This window comes from Anolis carolinensis, unplaced genomic scaffold (assembly GCF_035594765.1).
Source record: "Anolis carolinensis isolate JA03-04 unplaced genomic scaffold, rAnoCar3.1.pri scaffold_40, whole genome shotgun sequence".
In the NCBI taxonomy this organism is placed as follows: Eukaryota; Metazoa; Chordata; class Lepidosauria; order Squamata; family Dactyloidae; genus Anolis; species Anolis carolinensis.
Genome location: NW_026943849.1, coordinates 55001 through 78368, shown reverse-complemented (window position 1 = coordinate 78368; position 23368 = coordinate 55001). Strand labels below are relative to the sequence as shown.

Below are 23368 nucleotides of genomic sequence, written 5' to 3'. Positions count from 1 at the left end.
GTGTGTGTGTGTGTGTGTGTGTGTGTGTGTGTGTGTGTGTGTATATATATATATATATATATATATATATATATATATATATATGTATATATATGTATATATATATATATGTAATGTGCATAATTCCCATGGAGTAAACAACAAAACCACTGGACCAAATCACACCAAATTTGGCCACAAAAGACATAGTCATCCAATCAATCTGCATGCGGTAACGTGTCAGCAAAAATGGCTAGGCGTGTCAGTGCTGACACGTGTGTCATAGGTTGGCCATCACTGGCATAAGCCATGTGTGTCCTATCTCCTTGAGGTGGAAAAATTAGGTCTCTTAGTCTATTAACAAGATAGTGTCTTGCACCTGCTGCATAAGCCATGTGCCTCCATCTCATTGATGTGGGATTCTGGTCTCCGCTTCCCGCTTAATCTCTCTCTTTGCCCCCAATATGGCAGCGCCATGGCGAAGCATGCGGGTCCCAAGCTGCCCTCCATCGTGAAGCACCTCTCCCCGATGTTCAACAGCCTCTACGACAGCCAGCGGCTGACCACCACCGCCTTCTTTGCAGAGGTCAGTCGCAGGGAAAGTCATGGAGCGGTCAAGCTCAAGGCTTGTGCAGAGCAGAGCAAGGACTGTCCATAGTCCTGAGATCAGGGGCTTGGCTTTGTGATCCTCTCTTCACCTCCTCTCTTGCAGCTCCTGGGCAGCAACGTGGTCAACGACCTGGTCCTCCTGGAGTCCATGATGGACAGCATGACCGCCCGGCAGAGGGACTCCTGCAACGCCGTCCGCATGCTGGCCCTCCGGGGACTGGGCAACATCGCCTCGGGGGCCCCGGAGAAGGTGAGCCCCACTGGCTTGGAAGTAGTCCCTGCAAAGGGGATCTTTCTGGATGTGAGCTAATAGTGTGATGCTGCAGCTAAAAAGGCCAAGGTCATTCCAGGCTGCATCAAGCAGAGGATCGTGCCTGGATGTAAGTCATAGCCCAATGATGGGCAACCTTTTGCGCTTGGTGTGTCAAAATTCACCAAAAAACCTAGCATGACTTGTGTGGTGTGTCACTTTGAGAAAAAAAACAACATAATTTCGCCATATGTATAGTTTAAATAACAAAAATGTATAATTGTAATATATAACTGTATTTAATAAATCAAAAACTATTTACTACCCTTATTTCCATGTACAACAATCTAAGGTACTTCTTGCAGTTTCCACGCTGATTTCGCTCTATTCTAGTTTCAATGTAGTCATGAATAATGAATAATATAATGGTAATAATATGATAATATACTACAATAATAATAGAATAATAATAGAAAGATAATACAGTAGAGTCTCACTTATCCAAGCCTGGCTTATCCAAGTTTCTGGATTATCCAACGCATTTTTGTAGTCAATGTTTTCAATATATCATGATATTTTGGTGCTAAATTCATAAATACAGTAATTACTACATAGCATTAATGTGTAATGAACTACTTTTTCTTTCAAATTTGTTGTATAACATGATGTTTTGGTGCTTAATTTGTAAAATCATAACCTAATTTGATGTTTAATAAGCTTTTCCTTAATCTCTCCTTATTATCCAACGTATTCACTTATCCAACATTCTGCCAGCCCGTTTATGTTGGATAAGTGAGACTCTACTGTATATAACTGTATTTAATAACTCAAAATCTATTTACTACTATTATTTCCATGTACAACAATCTATGGTACCTCTTGCAATTTCCACGCTGATTTCGCTCTATTCTAGTTTCAATGTAGTCATGACTAATGAATAATATAATGGTAATAATATGATAATATACTACAATAATAATTGAATAATATATGTAATGTGCATAATTCCCATGGCGTAAACAATAAAACCACTGGACCAAATTTGGCCACAAAAGACATAGTCATCCAATCAATCTGCAGGCGGCAGCGTGTCAGCAAAAATGGCTAGGCGTGTCCGTGCTGACACGCGTGTCATAGGTTGGCCATCACTGCCATAGCCCTTCTTTCTTCTGCTTCTTCTGATTTTTGTTCTTGTGTCCAGTTCTAGGCAAAGCAATCCAAGGAGGAGATGTCACAAAGACTTTTTAAACATTAAAGAGCATTTAAAAGGCACCTTTATTTTGAAAGGCATGACCCCCATGGCCTTTTGGAAGCGTGACCCTTTTGGAGATGAATTGGCATTCACGCTATTTGGAATAATCATAACCCTTTTGTAAAGTATGATCTTCCCGAGAAGAGTTGAATACTCATTTGAGTGAACTTTCTCCTTAGTGGTAAATATCCACTAGTATTCATGCAAGGCTACTTAGGTTACTCAGTTGTTAGACTGATATCCCTGGTCATCTCTCTGAACTGTTTGGAACAAAGATATGCCAATGCACAACATACATAGCTGTGTTATTTCAGGTGCCCAAAAAAACATCTACTCTCCCATAAAATATATTGCTCTTAAATCATACTCTCAGGAGACCAAAAATAAGTAGTCTTCATTAAAAGTTAACTTAATTGATTTACTTACAAACTTCATGTATTCCGCATACAGGTACATTGCTTATTGGTTGAGAGTTCAAACAGTAAGTTCTCTAAAGCATTCCGTTTCAGTCTCTTCTGTGTTGCATACAGACTAACCCTCTCCTCAATTTAATACATTACTGAACGTTGACTTAATACAGACTGACTACTCACGGAAGCATACTCACACTGACTACTGCATACTCACACCGCTGACTTCATAAACTGCACTGCTTCTGATGCAAACTGGCTTCTAAAGTGGCGTCTCAGTCCGAATAGTCCCAGATCTGGGCACATGGTCTGCAGCCCCTCCCACAACCTCAAACAACATAGAGTTAAGGGAAAACTGCGTGTCAAATTGAAGAGTTAAGTAATCACAATTATATACATAACAGATAACAGATAGTATAGGAGGCTTGTGGAAGGCTGCTGTTTCCAACACTTTTATTTCATTCACATTGAGAGCGATTATGCCACAGAGCAACACAGTGAAAGAAAGTAGACACATACAGACTATAGCTACATTGGGTACACAAACAAAGGGGAATTGCATTTTTATTCAACATTCATACACATACACACATTCATTCCTACATTCATACATTACTATCTCTTCTTCTTCTCCTGGAAGAGAGACCCTGGAGTAGGCCAGATTGTGTTCCCAGCAAATCTGCCATTCTGGGAATATGCCATCTTCCTCTGTCCCTTTGAGAAGAGCTGTGGGTGGATCAGACTCTTCCAGTCTGCTACAATTTTTGGAATAGTTAGGTGTCTCTTATATAGCAATATTTTTTGCTGATGTTCCAGTTGTCTTTGTAAATGACTGACAGGTGTTTTTCCAGCCAAAACATGCTGACTCCCATCAGTTCCTGGACAGATGTTGACTTTGTTTCCTTAAGTAATAATTGGTTTTCCTTCTTAACTGAAGGAACCTTGCAAACCGTACTTCTAAGAGTTGTCTTTGGGAATGCAAACATGTTGTTTTCCACCACAGAGCTAGCCCTTTGTCTCTGGCCATCAACAGTTCTGCAACTTTGAGTTACAATCCATGAATTCTCCTTTGGTAGTTTTTCATGCTTCAATTTTAGCATGGCATCTCCAGGCTCTATAGGTCCCAACCTTACATCTTTCATACTATTCCATTCAAACTATACTTCAAATATTCATGACAGAAATGTACAAGACAGAAGCTGTCCAGAGAAGGGTGACCAAAATAGGACAAAGGTCTGGAAGCGATGAATCCCTCTGAGGATCATTGTCAGACGTGAAGCCACCTATGACCAGAGCATCACACAAGAGTCCAGAGTAAAGGCAAACAGTGTATTGTAAAAACACACAAAAGATATATAGGAAAAAGCAGAGATAAGGAAATAAAGTGTAGAATCCAAAAGGTCAGCAATCAAAAGTCTTTTGTAAATACAAAAGCAAGTTCAGTTCAGTCCCAAAAATCCAAAAAGCAACCTAAGTCCATAAGCAAAACTTGAACAAGGATACACAACATGAACATGGAAAAATTCCCAAAATACTTGAATCCCAAAACCAAGGCAAGAACTAGAGAACCCAGGCCTGGCTGTAACTTGAATGCCACGTTGCATGAACTGAAGAGCAAAGTGCCTGTTAGCTCCTAATAAACAGACATGAAAGCATGACGTTTCCCCTGGAATTTTTGCTTCCCACCAAGCTGTGTTGACCTACAAAGCTGGCTATTGACCCTTTGGAATGGACAAATTATGCAGGACTTGTTTGGACACTGTTTTCCTATAGATACAGTCTATTATTCTCATTATTTACTTATTTATATCCTGCCAGACTCAAGGTGGCCAACAGCCACACACTGATCCATTTAAAACAAAGCAAATACAGAAATTTTCTAAAAGAATTAAACAGTAGTCTGTGTGTGAGGTTCAAAATACAGTTGCAATACAACAAGCTAGGTTTCTAGTCCTCTGGAGTTGTTGTTCTCGGTTTCCCTTTCCTTTACAACCTGTCCGGCGGTGCAGGCGGCTCCATGGCTTCCATAAAACGCCAACCTTCTCGTCTCCGCAGGTGCGGAAACACGGGGCCCAGCTGCTGGCCTCCATGATGAACGGCATGGACGACAAGGAGGACCCGAACCACGCGGTGGCCCTGGAAGCCATGTGCGGCCTCTCCAAGCTGCTGGCCCTCATGGAGGAGAGGGACGTCCGCTCCATGCTGCTCCACGTCGCCATCCGCATCCGGCCCTTCTTCGACAGTGTAAGCGGGGAGAGGGATACGGGAGGCTTTTGGAGGACTCGTGTTTGCATATCCCTATAGAAGGAGGTGCCTTGGAGAGAGGAGCCAAGTCTCAAGACAACGTTCCTTGGCGTTTCATCTACGCCTCACGCACACACCACGGAGATCATTTTGTGCACAAAACAAAGTTTGTGTACATTGAACCCCCAGAAAGTGAAGGGGTCGCTCTGCTTTGGGTTTTGAGATCACAAAACTGGAAGTGACCGTTAGCAGCCATCCAGCTTCTTTCTGCCAGGCAGGAAGACACCATTGAAGCCCTCCCCACAGGTGACCATCCCGCCATAGATATGATAAATATAATTGGCATACATACATATATATGATATATCATAGAATCCTAAGGGGGGGGGGGCAAAGGCCATCCGGTCCAACCCCCTTCTGCCAGGTAGGAAGGCATCATCCAAGCCCTCCTCACAGATGACCATCCCGCCATAGATGATAGATATACTGTATATACTCGAGTATAAGCCTAGCTTTTCAGCCCTCTTTTTAAAACTGAAAAAGCCCCCCTCGGCTTATACTCGGGTGAGGGTCCTGGTTGGCTTATATTTGGGTCAGCTTATACTAAAGAATATATGGTACATTTATTATTTTTCTCTATTATTATTGGTATGATTACATTTATTATTTTTCTCTATTATTGTTGCTACTATTACACTTATTTTACTCTATTTTTATTATTATTAATACATTTATTATTTCACTCTGATCTTATTATTGCATTTATTATTTTACTCTATTATTACTTGTATTATTTTCCTGTATTTTTTATTATTATTATTATTATTATTATTATTATTATTATTATTATTATTACATTTATTATTTCACCCTATTATTATTAAAAGGATACATAAGCACATTTACATTGAAGAAAATGAGAATAATGATTGGATCAGAGTTGGACAATCTTAAATTTGAGCTTGATGTAAATATTCAAAAACATTTAACCTACTGATGCCTCAATTCATGTCATTTTATTGGTATCTATTTTTATTTCTGAAATTTACCACTCTCGGCTTATACTGCAGTCAATGTTTTCCCAGTTTGTTTTTATTTTGTGGTAAAATTAGGTGCCTTGGCTTATACTCGGGTCAGCTTATACTCGAGTATATACAGTAATTGGAATACACACACATATGTGTGTGTGTGTGTGTGTGTGTGTGTGATATCATAGAATCCTAGAGATCAGACCCCCAAAGGCCATCCAGCCCAACCCCCTTCTGCCATGAAGGAAGACACCATCCAAGCCCTCCTCACAGATGACCATCCTGTCATAGATGATAGATATAATTGGAATACACGCACATATATGTGTGTGTGTGTGTGTGTGATATCATAGAATCCTAGAGGGCAGACGGCCAAAGGCCATCCAGTCCAACCCCCTTCTTTCTGCCAGGCAGGAAGACACCATCCAAGCCCTTCTCACAGATGACCATCCTGCCATAGATGATAGATATAATTGGAATACACACACACATATATGTGTGTGTGATATCATAGAATCCTAGAGGGGGGACCCCCAAAGGCCATCCAGTCCAACCCCCTTCTTTCTGCCATAAAGGAAGACACCATCCAAGACCTCCTCACAGATGACCATCCCACCATAGATAATAGATATAGTTGGAATATGTATGTGTGTGTGTGATATCATAGAATTCTAGAGGGGGGAACCCAAAGGCCATCCAGTCCAACCCCCTTCTGCCAGGAAGGAAGACACCATCCAAGCCCTCCTCACAGATGGTCCTCTCTGCTTGAAGGCCTCCAACGATAGAGCCCTCCACCCCCAAAGGCCACACATTTGTCTGTTGACCAGCTCTGTCCACGGGGAAGCTCTTCCTGGGTGGAATCTCCTTTCCTGCCTCCGTGGTGTCCTTGTGCTGGAAGCAAGTTGCAGGAAGAGAGGGCTTCTGGGCTCCGCTGTCCTCGCTGTATCTGGGCTGCTTCCTCCACAGGAGAGGCCGGAGCTGCGCCGCTCGTCGGTCGTCCTCTTTGGGAACCTGACCAAGTTCAGTGCCGGGAGCAGCGAGGACGCTTTCTTCGAGCAGATCCTCAATGGCCTGGTGACACTGCTTCTCCACCTGCAGGACCCCAAGGCCGAGGTCATCAAGGTGGGCTTCCGGGCAGGGCCGTAGCCAGAAAAAAATTTCGGGAGGGGTTTTGAAAATTTCGGGGGGGCGGGGTTGAACCCCTAGCACACACCTCTCCCCGCCACAAACCTGTAAATATCTGCTTGAAATAGTGCCTGGAGGGACTCTTAATGTTTTGCGTCTCATAGACTTAGCATGGGGATTTGGTTAACCAGTTAAAATTCATGAGTAAACCAAGTTTTTTTTATAACCTGAAAAAAGTCGGGGGGGATTTGAACCCCTAAAACCGCCACCTCGCTACAGGCCTGCTTCCGGGCCGGAGGGAGTTTGGAGGGCGGGCGGTGGGGAAAGGCGAGGAAGAAGCTCCCACCTCCTCCCCTTCCTTCCTTCCTTTCTCTTTGCCAGGCCTGCAAGTTTGCGCTGCGCATGTGCGGCCCCAGCATGGGCTGCCCAGGCCTCTGCGACATGTTCCAGAACCACCTCCACGAGGACCGCGGCCTCCATTATGGCGAGTTCATGAACGATGTCTGCAAGCACTTGGTGAGCCACAGAGAGCGATACAGAATTTAGATCACAATGAATTGAGAGGGAAAAGCCTGGTGAGCTATACTAACCGTAATTAGAAAATATTCCCAAGGTTCCGGATTAAAAACTCACCAGTGACGCGAAGGTATAGGACTGGTTCTTATATTAATTTTTGCTCCAAAAGATGCTTGTTTTCAAAGGCAGTCTTGTTTTTCCAAATTGACTTTTTAAATGAACTACACCTGGCCCATTAAGAGGGCAACATCATATATCAATACAATCATGCAAAAATGACAGGATGGGTTTTGGCTGTAGAAATGCTGATTCCTTCCGACGCGAGTGGTCCCAGGTGTCAAAGGCCCAGGTGGTGAAATTGCATTTTCGCCTAGGGACAAGGGAGACATTTCCTCCACCTGAATAGAAATATTGTGTTGCAATTTCTAGATAAAGAGAGAAAGAGACTGGGTAGGGTCTACATGGAGATTGTCCCAGAGCGGAGACTGCAGGGAAATGTGGCTTAATCCAGTTTTATACTGAACAGAAGGTTTGAGAAAACAACAAAAAGGTGCATTCCAGGCCCCTGCTTCTTTCTGGAAGCAAACAAACAGGTTTTTCCAAGCAAGGAAAGGATTGTCTTCAGGGAGTCTATTGTCTGAGGTTACGAACGCATTCCTGGGTAATGGCCCTTGCCTTACATTTGGCACATTTAGGAATAAGGCGGAATAAAAGTGCAGTTTATACATTTCAGACTTGGGAAAGAGATACCGTATATACTTGAGTATAAGCCGAGTTTTTCAGCCCAATTTTAGGACTGAAAAAGCCCTCCCTCGGCTTATACTTGGGTGAGTTTATATTCATGTTGGCTTATACTCCAGTATATATGATACATTTATTATTATTGGTATTATTACATTTATTATTTTACTCTATTTTTATTGTAACTACTACATTTATTTTACTCTATTTTATCACTATTGATACATTTATTAATTCACTCTGATATTATTATTATTATTGTTATTATATTTATTATTTTACTCTATTATTGCATTTATTATTTGACTATTTGTTAGTCTTATTACATTTATTATTTTACTGTATTATTATTAAAAACATACATAAGCACATTTACATTGAAGAAGATGAGAATAATGATTTAATTAAAGTTGGAAAGCTGTATCTTAAACTACAGTTTTATGTAAATATTCAAAAACATTTCACCTTCTGAGGCCTCAGTTAATGTAATTTTATTGGTTTCTATGTTTATTTCTGAAATTTACTGCTCTTGGCTTATACTTGAGTCAATGTTTTCCCAGTTTTTTGTGGTAAAATTAGGTGCCTCGGCTTATATTCAGGCCAGCTTATACTCGAGTATATACGGTACATTATATAAAATTATAGAGCAAGGAATGGTGTTGGGTTTTGATGTCTAAGCAGCACGGTTACATCCTTTTTAAAAGCCAGCCAGATAAAGGATGTTGCAATGACCCCGAAGTCTCCTCCTTTGTCTGAAGCCACACCTTGGACCCAGTTTCCAATGTGAAACAATATCTGGGCCAGGTAACGGTTAATGTTTTCTGTCCCAGAAGTAAAATGGAACATGTTTAATAGACTTATAGGAATGAAAGTGGAATAAAATATACTTAATAGAAGAGAGAGAGAGGTCTGGGAGCTTGGTGCAAAAAGAGAGGGTGCTCCTGTATCCCATTCTGGCTTGTTGCCCTTGGAAAACTATAAATCCCTAACTATATTTGGGGTGGGAGTAGTGGTGTCCGATAACAGGACCACCACAGGAGAAAGGGCCAGTCAATCCCCTACTATCATGAAGAAAGACACAATCTGGTCCCTCCTGACAGATAGCCGTCCAGCCCAGGCTGGTACGGCTGCTAGGAATTATGGGAGTTGGGGTCCAAAACACCTGGCCCAGGCCTGGTGTCGTGGAATCTTTCCCCCTGCAATTTGAAGCCATTGCTCCGTTGTGTTCTTAGTCTCCGGAGCAGAAGAAACCAAGCTTGGCCCTTTTCTCCTCCACAGAGGGACCTCCTTCGAAATTTGTAAACATGGCTCTCCCATCCCTTCCTCTTAGCCAGGAGTCCCCAAACTGAGGCCTATGGGCCAAATGCGGCCCTTCAAGGTCATTGACCTGGCCCCTCTCCTGAACTTTAGACTTAGGGTTGACCTAAGTCTACCTGCTCTTTGGAGGTCTCTTTGCTAATCTCTGGTCTTATGAGATCGTCTAGATGGTCTTTGAAGGTCTCTTTACTTAGCTACGGCCTTATGAGAGCATCTAGATGGCTTTTGGAGGTCACCTATAGTCCTATGAGACTGTCTAGATGGCCTTTGAGGGTCCTGTTCCTTACCTATGGTTTTACGAGATTGTCTAGATGGCCTTTGGGGGGCCCTTTCCTTCTCTATGGTCTTATGAAATCATCTAGATGGTCTTTGAGGTCCCTTTCTTTATCTATGGTCTTCTGATGGCCCTATGAGACCCTCTAGATGGCCTTTGAGTGTCCCTTTTCTCATCTATGGTCTTCTAATGGCCTTATGAGATCATCTAGATGATCTTTGAGGGTCTCTTTCCTTACCAATGGTCTTTGAGGTCCCTTTCCTCCTCTATGGTCTTCTGATGACCTTATGAGATCTTCTAGATGGCCTTTGAGGGTCCCTTTCCTTGCCGATGGTCTTATGAGACCATCTAGATGGTCTTTGAGGTCCCTTTCCTTACCTATGGTCTTCTGATGGCCTTATGAGATCCTCTAGATGGCCTTTGTGGGTCCCATTCCTTACCGATGCTTTTATGAAACTATCTAGATGGCCTTTGAGGGTCCCTTTCCTTACCGATGGTCTTATGAAACCATCTAGATAGTCTTTGGAGGTCTCTTTGCTTACCGATGTTCTTATGAGATCGTCTGCCTTCTCCAAGCTTAGCATCCACAGCTCTCTTGGCCATTCCTCAAAGAGTCATAGTGTTGACCTTCTTGGTCACATGTTGTGGGTGGAATGACTCCTGTGTCCATCCTGGTGACCTTTGCTGACCGCTGCCTCCCTGTGTTGCAGATGCAGAGCTACCCGGACACGCTGACCCGCCTGGTGGCCACCAACCTCTTCTACTTCAAGAGCAATTGGCCTGACATCCGAGCGGCCGCCCCCATGTTTGTTGGTGAGTCCCCAGGAGGCATCACAGGGTGGGGGGCTCTGGGTGGATGTCACCACTCCACTTTCTTTTGGACTTCCATGCCCTTCGTGTTCTCTTCCAGGCTTCCTCGTCCTCCACGTCAACCCAGAGCACGGCCAGCAGCTGGACCTGGACGAGCTCATTGCAGGTGAGGAGCGGACGGAGGTGGACGCTAGAGCCTTGAGGGCAGTGTTGTGGGGACCGGACCTTCGATCTTGACCTAATCTAAAGGAAAGGGTTGCACGAGACCCCCAGAGGCCATCTAGTCCAACCCCTTTTGTCCTGGCCATGTAGAGGTCAACATGAGACTTGATTTGTGCTATGTTGTTGGAGGCTTTTATGGCCACAGTCACTGGGTGGGTTGCTGTGATTTTTCTGGGCTGTATGGCCATGTTCCAGCGGCATTTTCTCCTGACGTTTCACCTGCATCTGTGGCTGGCATCTTCAGAAGTTCTGTCGGAGGTGAGGCATGTCCAGTGTGGGAAACTCAACATGATTCAGGGTTGCTAACGGCAACATTCACACTGGCTTCAAACAGACAAGGGTTCTTCCTCCCACCCTGGACATTATGCCACTCCACTTGCCTCACTGCCAACAGAACCTCTGAAGATGCAATTAGCCACAAATGCAGGCGAAACGTCAGGAGAGAGTTATGCTGGAACATGGCCACACAGCCTGGAAAACTCACAGCAACTGGTGAAGTTAGACCAGGCATGGGCCAACTTGGGCCCTCCAGGTGTTTTGGACTTCAACTCCCACAATTCCTAACCGCCTACCGGCGGTTAGGAATTGTGGGAGTTGAAGTCCAAAACACCTGGAGGGCCCAAGTTGGCCCATGCCTGGGTTAGACCAAAGCAACTTCCCTTGGTCTGGAGTATGGAGTATGGTCAGTTTAGGAGTATGAAGTCCAGATGGAAGGAAGTCATAGTCTTCTGCTTTGGTCAGTCCATCTCACCTGGAATAATAACAGCCCAGTGTCCAGTTCTGGGCCCAGTTTGCAGTCTGAACAGTCGAATGGGCAGTGAGTGGGTGGCTTTGGGATCAATGTAGCGGAGGGATATCCCTTTGGAATTGAGGACGTTGTCCGGTCAGTCAGTGGCCAGAATGGGCCCACAGTGATACCGAATCGAGACCGCAATAATGTGAGGATCCTGCCTGGCAAGGCATGCTAACAATTAAGTTTCCAGATTAGAATTAATAGTGAGTGGGTGGGTTTTGGGATCAGAGAGGGATAGATATCCCTTTGGAATTGGTGACATGGTGTCCGGTCAGTCAGTGGCCAGAATGGGCCCATAGTGATACCGAATCGAGACCACAATAATGTGAGGATCCTGCCTGGCAAGGCATGCTAACAATTAAGTTTCCAGATTAGAATTAATAGTGAGTGGGTGGGTTTTGGGATCAGAGAGGGATAGATATCCCTTTGGAATTGGTGACATGGTGTCCGGTCAGTCAGTGGCCAGAATGGGCCCATAGTGATATCGAATCGAGACCGCAATAATGTGAGGATCCTGCCTGGCAAGGCATGCTAACAATAAATTAAGTTCCCAGATTAGAATTAATAATGAGTGGGTGGGCTTTGGGATCAGAGGGACGGATATCCCTTTGGAATTGGGGACACGTTGTCTGGTCAGTCAGTGGCCAGAATAGGCCCATAGTGATAACGTATCTGCAAAAATTTGGGGATCCTGCCTGGCAAGGTATGCTAGCAATGAATTAAATTCCCAGATTAGAATTAATAGTGAGTGGGTGGGCTTTGGGATCAGAGAGGGATAGATATCCCTTTGGAATTGGGGAAATGTTGTCCGGTCAGTCAGTGGCCAGAATGGGCCCATAGTGATACTGAATCGAGACCACAATAATATGAGGATTCTGCCTGGCAAGGCATGCTAACAATAAATTAAGTTCCCAGATTAGAATTAATAATGAGTGGGTGGGCTTTGGGATCAGAGGGACGGATATCCCTTTGGAATTGGGGACACGTTGTCTGGTCAGTCAGTGGCCAGAATAGGCCCATAGTGATAACGTATCTGCAAAAATTTGGGGATCCTGCCTGGCAAGGTATGCTAGCAATGAATTAAATTCCCAGATTAGAATTAATAGTGAGTGGGTGGGCTTTGGGATCAGAGAGGGATAGATATCCCTTTGGAATTGGGGAAATGTTGTCCGGTCAGTCAGTGGCCAGAATGGGCCCATAGTGATACTGAATCGAGACCACAATAATATGAGGATTCTGCCTGGCAAGGCATGCTAACAATAAATTAAGTTCCCAGATTAGAATTAATAATGAGTGGGTGGGCTTTGGGATCAGAGAGGGATAGATATCCCTTTGGAATTGAGGACACATCTGGTCAATCAGTGGCCAGAATGGGCCCATAGTGATACCGAATCGAGACCGCAATAATGTGAGGATCCTGCCTGGCAAGGCATGCTAACAGTAAATTAAGTTCCCAGATTAGAATTAATAATGAGTGGGTGGGCTTTGGGATCAGAGAGGGATGGATATCCCTTTGGAATTGAGGATGTTGTCCGGTCAGTCAGTGGCCAGAATGGGCCCATAGTGATACCGAATCGAGACCGCAATAATGTGAGGATCCTGCCTGGCAAGGCATGCTAACAGTAAATTAAGTTCCCAGATTAGAATTAATAATGAGTGGGTGGGCTTTGGGATCAGAGAGGGATGGATATCCCTTTGGAATTGAGGATGTTGTCCGGTCAGTCAGTGGCCAGAATGGGCCCATAGTGATACCGAATCGAGACCGCAATAATGTGAGGATCCTGCCTGGCAAGGCATGCTAACAATTAAGTTCCCAGATTAGAATTAATAATGAGTGGGTGGGCTTTGGGATCAGAGAGGGATGGATATCCCTTTGGAATTGAGGATGTTGTCCGGTCAGTCAGTGGCCAGAATGGGCCCATAGTGATACCGAATCGAGACCGCAATAATGTGAGGATCCTGCCTGGCAAGGCATGCTAACAATTAAGTTCCCAGATTAGAATTAATACTGAGTGGGTGGGCTTTGGGATCAGAGAGGGACAGATATCCCTTTGGAATTGGGGACACGTTGTCTGGTCAGTCAGTGGCCAGAATAGGCCCATAGTGATAACGTATCTGCAAAAATTTGGGGATCCTGCCTGGCAATGTATGCTAGCAATGAATTAAATTCCCAGATTAGAATTAATAGTGAGTGGGTGGGCTTTGGGATCAGAAAGGGACAGATATCCCTTTGGAATTGGGGAAATGTTGTCCAGTCAGTCAGTGGCCAGAATGGGCTCAGTGATGATTGAATCGAGACCACAATAATGTGAGGATCCTGCCTGGCAAGGCATGCTAACAATAAATTAAGTTCCCAGATTAGAATTAATAATGAGTGGGTGGGCTTTGGGATCAGAGAGGGATGGATATCCCTTTGGAATTGAGGACACATCTGGTCAATCAGTGGCCAGAATGGGCCCATAGTGATACCGAATCGAGACCGCAATAATGTGAGGATCCTGCCTGGCAAGGCATGCTAACAGTAAATTAAGTTCCCAGATTAGAATTAATAATGAGTGGGTGGGCTTTGGGATCAGAGAGGGATGGATATCCCTTTGGAATTGGGGACACGTTGTCCGGTCAGTCAGTGGCCAGAATGGGCCCATAGTGATACTGAATCGAGACCACAATAATGTGAGGATCCTGCCTGGCAAGGCATGCTAGCAATGAATTAAGTTCCCAGATAAGAATTAATAGTGAGTGGGTGGGATTTGGGATCAGAGAAGGACAGATACCCTTTTGGAATTGAGGACACGGTGTCCGGTCAGTCAGTGGCCAGAATGGGCCGATAGTGATACCGAATTGAGACTGCAATAATTTGAGGGTCCTGCCTGGCAAGGCATGCTAACAATAATTTAAGTTCCCAGATTAGAATTAATAATGAGTGGGTGGGTTTTGGGATCAGAGAGGGACGGATATCCCTTTGGAATTGAGGATGTTGTCCGGTCAGTCAGTGGCCAGAATGGGCCCATAGTGATACTGAATCGAGACCTCAATAATGTGAGGATCCTGCCTGGCAAGGCATGCTAGCAATGAATTAAGTTCCCAGATAAGAATTAATAGTGAGTGGGTGGGCTTTGGGATCAGAGAGGGATGGATATCCCTTTGGAATTGAGGATGTTGTCCGGTCAGTCAGTGGCCAGAATGGGCCCATAGTGATACTGAATCGAGACCTCAATAATGTGAGGATCCTGCCTGGCAAGGCATGCTAGCAATGAATTAAGTTCCCAGATAAGAATTAATAGTGAGTGGGTGGGCTTTGGGATCAGAGAGGGACGGATATCCCTTTGGAATTGAGGATGTTGTCCGGTCAGTCAGTGGCCAGAATGGGCCCATAGTGATACTGAATCGAGACCACAATAATGTGAGGATCCTGCCTGGCAAGGCATGCTAACAATTAAGTTCCCAGATTAGAATTAATAATGAGTGGGTGGGCTTTGGGATCAGAGAGGGATGGATATCCCTTTGGAATTGGGGAAATGTTGTCCGGTCAGTCAGTGGCCAGAATGGGCCCATAGTGATACCGAATCGAGACCGCAATAATGTGAGGATCCTGCCTGGCAAGGCATGCTAACAATTAAGTTCCCAGATTAGAATTAATAATGAGTGGGTGGGCTTTGGGATCAGAGAGGGATGGATATCCCTTTGGAATTGGGGAAATGTTGTCCGGTCAGTCAGTGGCCAGAATGGGCCCATAGTGATACCGAATCGAGACCGCAATAATGTGAGGATCCTGCCTGGCAAGGCATGCTAACAATTAAGTTCCCAGATTAGAATTAATAATGAGTGGGTGGGCTTTGGGATCAGAGAGGGATGGATATCCCTTTGGAATTGAGGATGTTGTCCGGTCAGTCAGTGGCCAGAATGGGCCCATAGTGATACCGAATCGAGACCGCAATAATGTGAGGATCCTGCCTGGCAAGGCATGCTAACAATTAAGTTCCCAGATTAGAATTAATAATGAGTGGGTGGGCTTTGGGATCAGAGAGGGATGGATATCCCTTTGGAATTGAGGATGTTGTCCGGTCAGTCAGTGGCCAGAATGGGCCCATAGTGATACCGAATCGAGACCGCAATAATGTGAGGATCCTGCCTGGCAAGGCATGCTAACAATTAAGTTCCCAGATTAGAATTAATAATGAGTGGGTGGGCTTTGGGATCAGAGAGGGATGGATATCCCTTTGGAATTGGGGAAATGTTGTCCGGTCAGTCAGTGGCCAGAATGGGCCCATAGTGATACCGAATCGAGACCGCAATAATGTGAGGATCCTGCCTGGCAAGGCATGCTAACAATTAAGTTCCCAGATTAGAATTAATACTGAGTGGGTGGGCTTTGGGATCAGAGAGGGACAGATATCCCTTTGGAATTGGGGACACGTTGTCTGGTCAGTCAGTGGCCAGAATAGGCCCATAGTGATAACGTATCTGCAAAAATTTGGGGATCCTGCCTGGCAATGTATGCTAGCAATGAATTAAATTCCCAGATTAGAATTAATAGTGAGTGGGTGGGCTTTGGGATCAGAAAGGGACAGATATCCCTTTGGAATTGGGGAAATGTTGTCCAGTCAGTCAGTGGCCAGAATGGGCTCAGTGATGATTGAATCGAGACCACAATAATGTGAGGATCCTGCCTGGCAAGGCATGCTAACAATAAATTAAGTTCCCAGATTAGAATTAATAATGAGTGGGTGGGCTTTGGGATCAGAGAGGGATGGATATCCCTTTGGAATTGAGGACACATCTGGTCAATCAGTGGCCAGAATGGGCCCATAGTGATACCGAATCGAGACCGCAATAATGTGAGGATCCTGCCTGGCAAGGCATGCTAACAGTAAATTAAGTTCCCAGATTAGAATTAATAATGAGTGGGTGGGCTTTGGGATCAGAGAGGGATGGATATCCCTTTGGAATTGGGGACACGTTGTCCGGTCAGTCAGTGGCCAGAATGGGCCCATAGTGATACTGAATCGAGACCACAATAATGTGAGGATCCTGCCTGGCAAGGCATGCTAGCAATGAATTAAGTTCCCAGATAAGAATTAATAGTGAGTGGGTGGGATTTGGGATCAGAGAAGGACAGATACCCTTTTGGAATTGAGGACACGGTGTCCGGTCAGTCAGTGGCCAGAATGGGCCGATAGTGATACCGAATTGAGACTGCAATAATTTGAGGGTCCTGCCTGGCAAGGCATGCTAACAATAATTTAAGTTCCCAGATTAGAATTAATAATGAGTGGGTGGGTTTTGGGATCAGAGAGGGACGGATATCCCTTTGGAATTGAGGATGTTGTCCGGTCAGTCAGTGGCCAGAATGGGCCCATAGTGATACCGAATCGAGACCACAATAATGTGAGGATCCTGCCTGGCAAGGCATGCTAGCAATGAATTAAGTTCCCAGATAAGAATTAATAGTGAGTGGGTGGGCTTTGGGATCAGAGAGGGATGGATATCCCTTTGGAATTGAGGATGTTGTCCGGTCAGTCAGTGGCCAGAATGGGCCCATAGTGATACCGAATCGAGACCGCAATAATGTGAGGATCCTGCCTGGCAAGGCATGCTAACAATTAAGTTCCCAGATTAGAATTAATAATGAGTGGGTGGGCTTTGGGATCAGAGAGGGATGGATATCCCTTTGGAATTGAGGATGTTGTCCGGTCAGTCAGTGGCCAGAATGGGCCCATAGTGATACTGAATCGAGACCTCAATAATGTGAGGATCCTGCCTGGCAAGGCATGCTAGCAATGAATTAAGTTCCCAGATAAGAATTAATAGTGAGTGGGTGGGCTTTGGGATCAGAGAAGGACTGATATCCCTTTGGACTTGAGGACACGTTGTCCGGTCAGTCAGTGGCCAGAATGGGCCCATAGTGATACCGAATCGAGACCTCAATAATGTGAGGATCCTGCCTGGCAAGGCATGCTAACAGTAAATTAAGTTCCCAGATTAGAATTAATAATGAGTGGGTGGGCTTTGGGATCAGAGAGGGACTGATATCCCTTTGGAATTGAGGACACGTTGTCCGGTCAGTCAGTGGCCAGAATGGGCCCATAGTGATACCGAATCGAGACCGCAATAATGTGAGGATCCTGCCTGGCTAGGCATGCTAACAATTAAGTTCCCAGATTAGAATTAAGTGGAGTCCGATAACAATAGCAATGACAACCCTTGTCTCTCTTATTGGGATGAGGGGCCATTTCTTTTATTGGGGGAGGAAGGTGGGGGTCTCGACTGACCGGCCACTCGGAAAGGCATTGCCGGGCGAAGGAACTTTCCTGGCCGGCGGCTGTGTTTTCCTTGTCGGCGGTGACCTCATCGCTTCGACGGCGGCGGCGTGAGCCTCGGAAAATCTCTCTGCTTTCCAGCATGGCTTAAAAACCACTAAGAAAGGGGAAGGCGGTCTTTGCGTTGTCTGGCTCGGGGTCCCAGTTAAGAGGGGCCCGACTGTTCGCTGGAGGGCTTGCTTTCTTGTGCGGGGAGAGGAAGGGAAGGAGGAGGAGGGCTCCGGATGGGTGGGTGGGTGGGAGGGAGGATGGGGTCACGGCAGCTTCCCGAATTGAGCGAGAGGCAGCCCCCTGCCAAGCCCCCCCCCCCCCCCCCACTCCACAGCATCTGGCTCAGGACTGATCTGCAGAAAGCGAGCCCAGCCGTTGCTTTGCCTCGGCACATAAATCAGCCTCGCTCCGTTCTGCTCCACGGGGATGGAGAGTCTCGGATTTGCAGTGTAAACAGGCTACTGGAAAAATATTATTGTATCTCTGCTGTTCAAGAGGAAGAAGCCCCCGCTCCCCTCCTTCCTTCCCTGCAGATGGTTGGGCTTCGGATGTCGGCCTTCCTCGGCTGCCCACTGACCCATAATTTGGGGCTTCCTCCGTCGGCACCGAAATGGGAGACAGACCCACACCATGGCCCATCTTCAGGCCTTTTTGTCATAATTATGGGGAGCAAAGAGAGGAGGCACAGCATCCCGGAGCTGGGAGACCCCAAGGGCCATCCAGTCGAGCCCCTTTCTGCCATACCATCCAAGCCTTCCCAGCAGATGGCCATCCAGGCTCTGCTTAGAAACGTCCGGAGAAGGACACTCCACCAGACCCAACCATCCAACAGCTCTATCAGGAGGTTCTTCTTAATGTTTAGGTTGAATCTCGTTTTCCTTCTACTTGGATCCAATGCCCCATTGTGGCCCAGTCTCCAGAGCATCAGAAGCCCATCTTGCCCCTTCCTCCTCAATGGGACCCCCTTTCAGATACGTAAACATGGCCCCACTCTTCACCCTTTCTTCTCCAAGCTCCCTTGACTTACAAACGTCAGGAGAAGGACACTCGGCCAGACCCAACTGTCCACCAACACTATCAGGAGGTTCTTCTTAATGTTTAGATTGAATCTCGTTTTCCTTCTACTTGGATCCAATGCCCCATTGTGGCCCAGTCTCCAGAGCAGGGGTCCCCAAACTAAGGCCTGGGGGCCGGATGCGGCCCATTGAAGCTATTTATCCGGCCCCCACGGCACAAGGGCAGAAGGGGGTTCGGCTAAATAATCCAAGGGGTCTCTTCTTCTCTTACAACCCTTATTATTATTATTATTATTATTATTATTATTATTATTATTATTATTATTATTATTATTATTATTATCAACACAACGATGTTGTATGACACAGCAAACAAGATAGACATGCTGGATTTCGTTTCACAAAATCACAAGTCGAACACTTCCCAAGTGTCTAGGACTCTGTGATGTATTTTCGGATGATGCGCGCAGATCCCAGCAGGGTGGCCTTTTGCAGTTGGCAGATCGTAATTTTGTCAATGCCTGTTGTTTCCAAATGCCGGCTGAGATCTTTTGGCACGGCACCCAGTGTGCCCATCACCACCGGGACCACCTGCACTGGTTTCTGCCAGAGTCTTTGAAGTTCAATCTTGAGGTCCTGAGAGCGGCTGAGTTTTTCCTGTTGTTTTTCATCAATGCGACTGTCACCTGGGATGGCGACATCAATGATCCAAACCTTGTTCTTTTCCACAACTGTGCAGTTGGCAGATCGTAATTTTGCCAATGTCTATTGTTTCCAAATGCCGGCTGAGATCTTTTGGCACGGCACATTTATTATTATTATTTTATTACGACACAGCAAACAAGATAGATATGCTGGATTTCGTATCACAAAATCACAAGTCGAACACTTCCCAAGTGTCTAGGACTGTGTGATGTATTTTTGGATGATGCACGTAGATCTCAGTAGGGTGGCCTTTTGCAGATCCCAGTCGGGTGGCCTTTTGCAGTTGGCAGATCGTAATTTTGCCAATGTCTATTGTTTCCAAATGCTGGCTGAGATCTTTTGGCACGGCACATTTATTATTATTATTATTATTATTATTATTATTATTAACATTGAGGCTGGGTGGCCATCTGTCAGGGATGCTTTGCTTGTGCTTTCAGTGCACAAAGGCAAAAGAAGATTGGACTCAATGGCCCAAAGGGTCTCTTCCAACCTTCATTATTATTATTATTATTATTATTATTATTATTATTATTATTATTATTAACATTGAGGCTGGGTGGCCATCTGTCAGGGATGCTTTGCTTGTGCTTTCAGTGCACAAAGGCAGAAGGGGGTTGGACTCAATGGCCCAAAGGGTCTCTTCCAACCCTCTTTATTATTAATATCATTATTATTCTTGTTGTTATTATTATTAATAATTATTATTGCTCAGTGGCCAACTATGGTCCGGCCCACCAACAGTCCGAAGGATCGTGAACTGGCCCCGTTTAAAAAGTTTGGGGACCCCCTGCTCCAGAGCATGGAAAGCATCAGACAGTAACAGTCATGCCAGTGGCCACATGACCTAGGAGACAGTCACGACCTAGTGGCCACGTCTCCTAGGTCATGTGGCCACTGGCATGCCAGAGCAGTACCTATTGATCTACTCACATTTGCATGCTTTCAAACTGTTAGGTTGGCAGGAGCTGGGGCTCACAGCAGGAGCTCACCCTGCTCCCCGGATTGAAACCTTTGACAACGCCGACTCTTTGGCTTAGAAATGGAGATGAGCATCAACCCCCAGAGTCAGACACGACTAGACTTAATGTCAGGGGAGAACCTTTACCTATAATCGCCTTGTGTCATGATCCCCCATCTTATGACATCTCTGACCTTATGACATCTCTGGACACAGAGCAAGCGCTGACAAAGAACAGATGCCAGCCATAAAACCTCAATGACCCTCTGGTATGTGAGAGCCCCTATATAAATGGGCTACAGAGAAGATTCTGGGATTACGTACAATAAACCTGTTTGAATCTACCCAGCGTGTGTCTTGGTGCTTTCTTCTGGGAAGACTTCACCCACAGCACAACTGGAAGAAGAGAACCTCACAATTTGTACGGAATCCCAGAATCTTCTCTGTAGCCCATTTATATAGGGGCTCTCACATACCAGAGGGTCATTGAGGTTTTATGGCTGGCATCTGTTCTTTGTCAGCGCTTGCTGTGTGTCCGGAGATGTCATAAGATGGGGGAACACGACACCTTGGCCTTTTATGCTGCTGCATCACATTGTAGGCTCATGCTCAGACGACTCCCGAACCCCAAGGTGGCCCACTCACTCTCCTCTTCCTCCTCTTTTCGCCAGCGCTGACCGTCCTGCTGAAGGACCCTGTGGCCGCCGTGCGCATGAAAGCGGCCGAGACCTTGGGCCGCCTGGTCCGGATCGTGTGAGGGGGGACCGCCTTCCCCGTCCTCCTCCTCCTCCGAGGGACCCAAGTGGGACGGACGCGGCTGCGAGGGGGACGGGACCCCCTCTTTCCCCCACGTCTTCCAGAACGACACGAACGCACCTTGACCCACACCCCCATCGTCCAAAGGGAAAGACCCCTCCCCACACCCCACATTTTCAGTCTTCCGGTGCACCTTGGGATGCCGTGGTGGCCCCTCGGCAGAGCGACGGACGCTTATGGGGCTGCTCCACTCACTCCTGGAAAAGGGTCCACTCCCAGCCCCACACGCACCCCTTCCTTAGGAAAGAAGAGCCGGCCCCCTGCCCAGCCCGGACCGCTGCCCATGCCTCGGACACGCCACTCTCGTCTTCCCGTGTCCGGGGTCCCTCCCCCCCCTCCCCCCCTCCTTGGTGGGCTTCCCTGGGGTCCATCAGCCCCGGCTTCTTCCAGAGCTTCCATCCTTGATGTTCCTCTCCGGAGGAACGTCTGTACATACAACTTAGACAACATATTTTTAATAAAGGATTTGCTTCTCAGGAGCCGGACGGTCTCAAGGCCTCTTCTTCCCAATGGGACACAAGACTCCCCTTAGGACTCTGACTGCTGACCCCCGGCTGTCAATCTTCCTTGCTTGCCCCGGACCCAGACTGGATGCCGTTGGAGATCGATCTCTTGGCATCAGATTCACGCCAGATTTGGGGATTGACGTGGCTGCCTTGGCCCAAAAGAGCTTTCCATCTGTTCTCCTCCCCTGGATGTTTTTTTTTTAATTTTTAATTTTTTAGTGATGCAAACTTAAAAAACAGGGAAGAATAATGTGTTGTCGAAGGCTTTCATGGCCAGGATCACAGGGTTGTTGTGTGTCTTTCGGGCTGTGTGGCCATGTTCCAGAAGCATTCTCTCCTGACGTTTCGCCCACATCTATGGCAGGCATCCTCAGAGGTTGTGAGGTATGGAGAAAACTAAGCAAAGAGGTAAATATATATCTGTGGACAGTCTAGGGTGAGAGAGGTCAGTGTGAATGTTGTGTAGTTAATCACTTTAATTAGCATTGAAAAGCTTATCTGCTGTCTTCTTCCTGCCTCTGGGGCATCCTTTGTTTAGAGTCGTTAACTGCCCTAGGTTGATTCATGTCTGGAAGTCCCCTGTTTTCAGAGTATTGCTTTTTATTTACTGTTCTGATTCTTGAGTTTTTTAATACCGGTAGCCAGATTTTGTTCATTTTCATGGTTTCTTCCTTTCTGTTGAAGTTGTCCACATGCTTGTGGATTTCAATGGCTTCTCTGTGTAGTCTGACATGATAGTTGTTAGAATAGATAGTTGTTAGAACAAGTTGATAGATAGTTGTTAGAACAAAGGATGCCCCAGAGGCAGGAAGAAGACAGCAGATAAGCTTTTCAATGCTAATTAAAGTGATTAACTACACACATTCACACTGACCTCTCTCACCCTAGACTGTCCACAGATATATATTTACCTCTTTGCTTAGTTTTCTCCATACCTCACAACCTCTGAGGATGCCTGCCATAGATGTGGGCGAAACGTCAGGAGAGAATGCTTCTGGAACATGGCCACACAGCCCGAAAGACACACAACAACCCAGGGAAGAATAACATAGGAAAAGGAGGGGAAGGGAAATAGGAATACGTTTATACAAGCAATTATTCCTCTAATTAAATCAATTTGAGAAATTACTGTTAGTGACCCGGTCCTTCTTTTGTTTTAGTTTCTTCTTTTGTTTTAGAATACATGTCCACTTTTCCCCAATTAGTCTTCTTAATGGGTTTACCTCTTGATTCTTTCATATAAAAAGTTAATTGATCCAGGTCTCTGATTTCTTTCACCTTCTCTAACCAAAGTTCTAAATTAGGGATCTGTTCAAGTTTCCATTTTTTAGCCAGTTCTATTCTGGCAGATGTTGTTGTACAGTAGAGTCTCACTTATCCAAGCTAAACGGGCCGGCCGAAGCTTGGATAAGCAAATATCTTGGATATTGTTGCTGTGCTGGGACAATTGCAACAATTTCTGGAGGATACAGCCGGCCTGGAC

The 23368-nt window shown here is 45.7% G+C and overlaps 1 protein-coding gene across 5 annotated transcripts in view; it reads left to right on the top strand.

Moving 5' to 3' along the window:
- The window catches only part of mroh1 (maestro heat like repeat family member 1), a 163653-nt gene extending 141795 nt beyond the window's left edge, over window positions 1-21858 (top strand). For 4 of the 5 annotated variants that reach the window (XM_062966905.1, XM_062966906.1, XM_062966907.1 and 1 more), the window contains 8 exons: window positions 451-565; window positions 692-838; window positions 4556-4744; window positions 6739-6894; window positions 7279-7413; window positions 10456-10558; window positions 10656-10721; window positions 21235-21858. In XM_062966905.1, the coding sequence (XP_062822975.1) occupies window positions 451-565; window positions 692-838; window positions 4556-4744; window positions 6739-6894; window positions 7279-7413; window positions 10456-10558; window positions 10656-10721; window positions 21235-21320 (997 nt within the window). In that variant the 3' untranslated portion in view covers window positions 21321-21858. Of the gene's footprint in view, window positions 1-450; window positions 566-691; window positions 839-2540; window positions 2572-4555; window positions 4745-6738; window positions 6895-7278; window positions 7414-10455; window positions 10559-10655; window positions 10722-21234 lie in introns of those variants that run through there. The other variant, XM_062966908.1, reaches the window with a different exon arrangement.
- Window positions 21859-23368: the final 1510 nt, after the last annotated feature.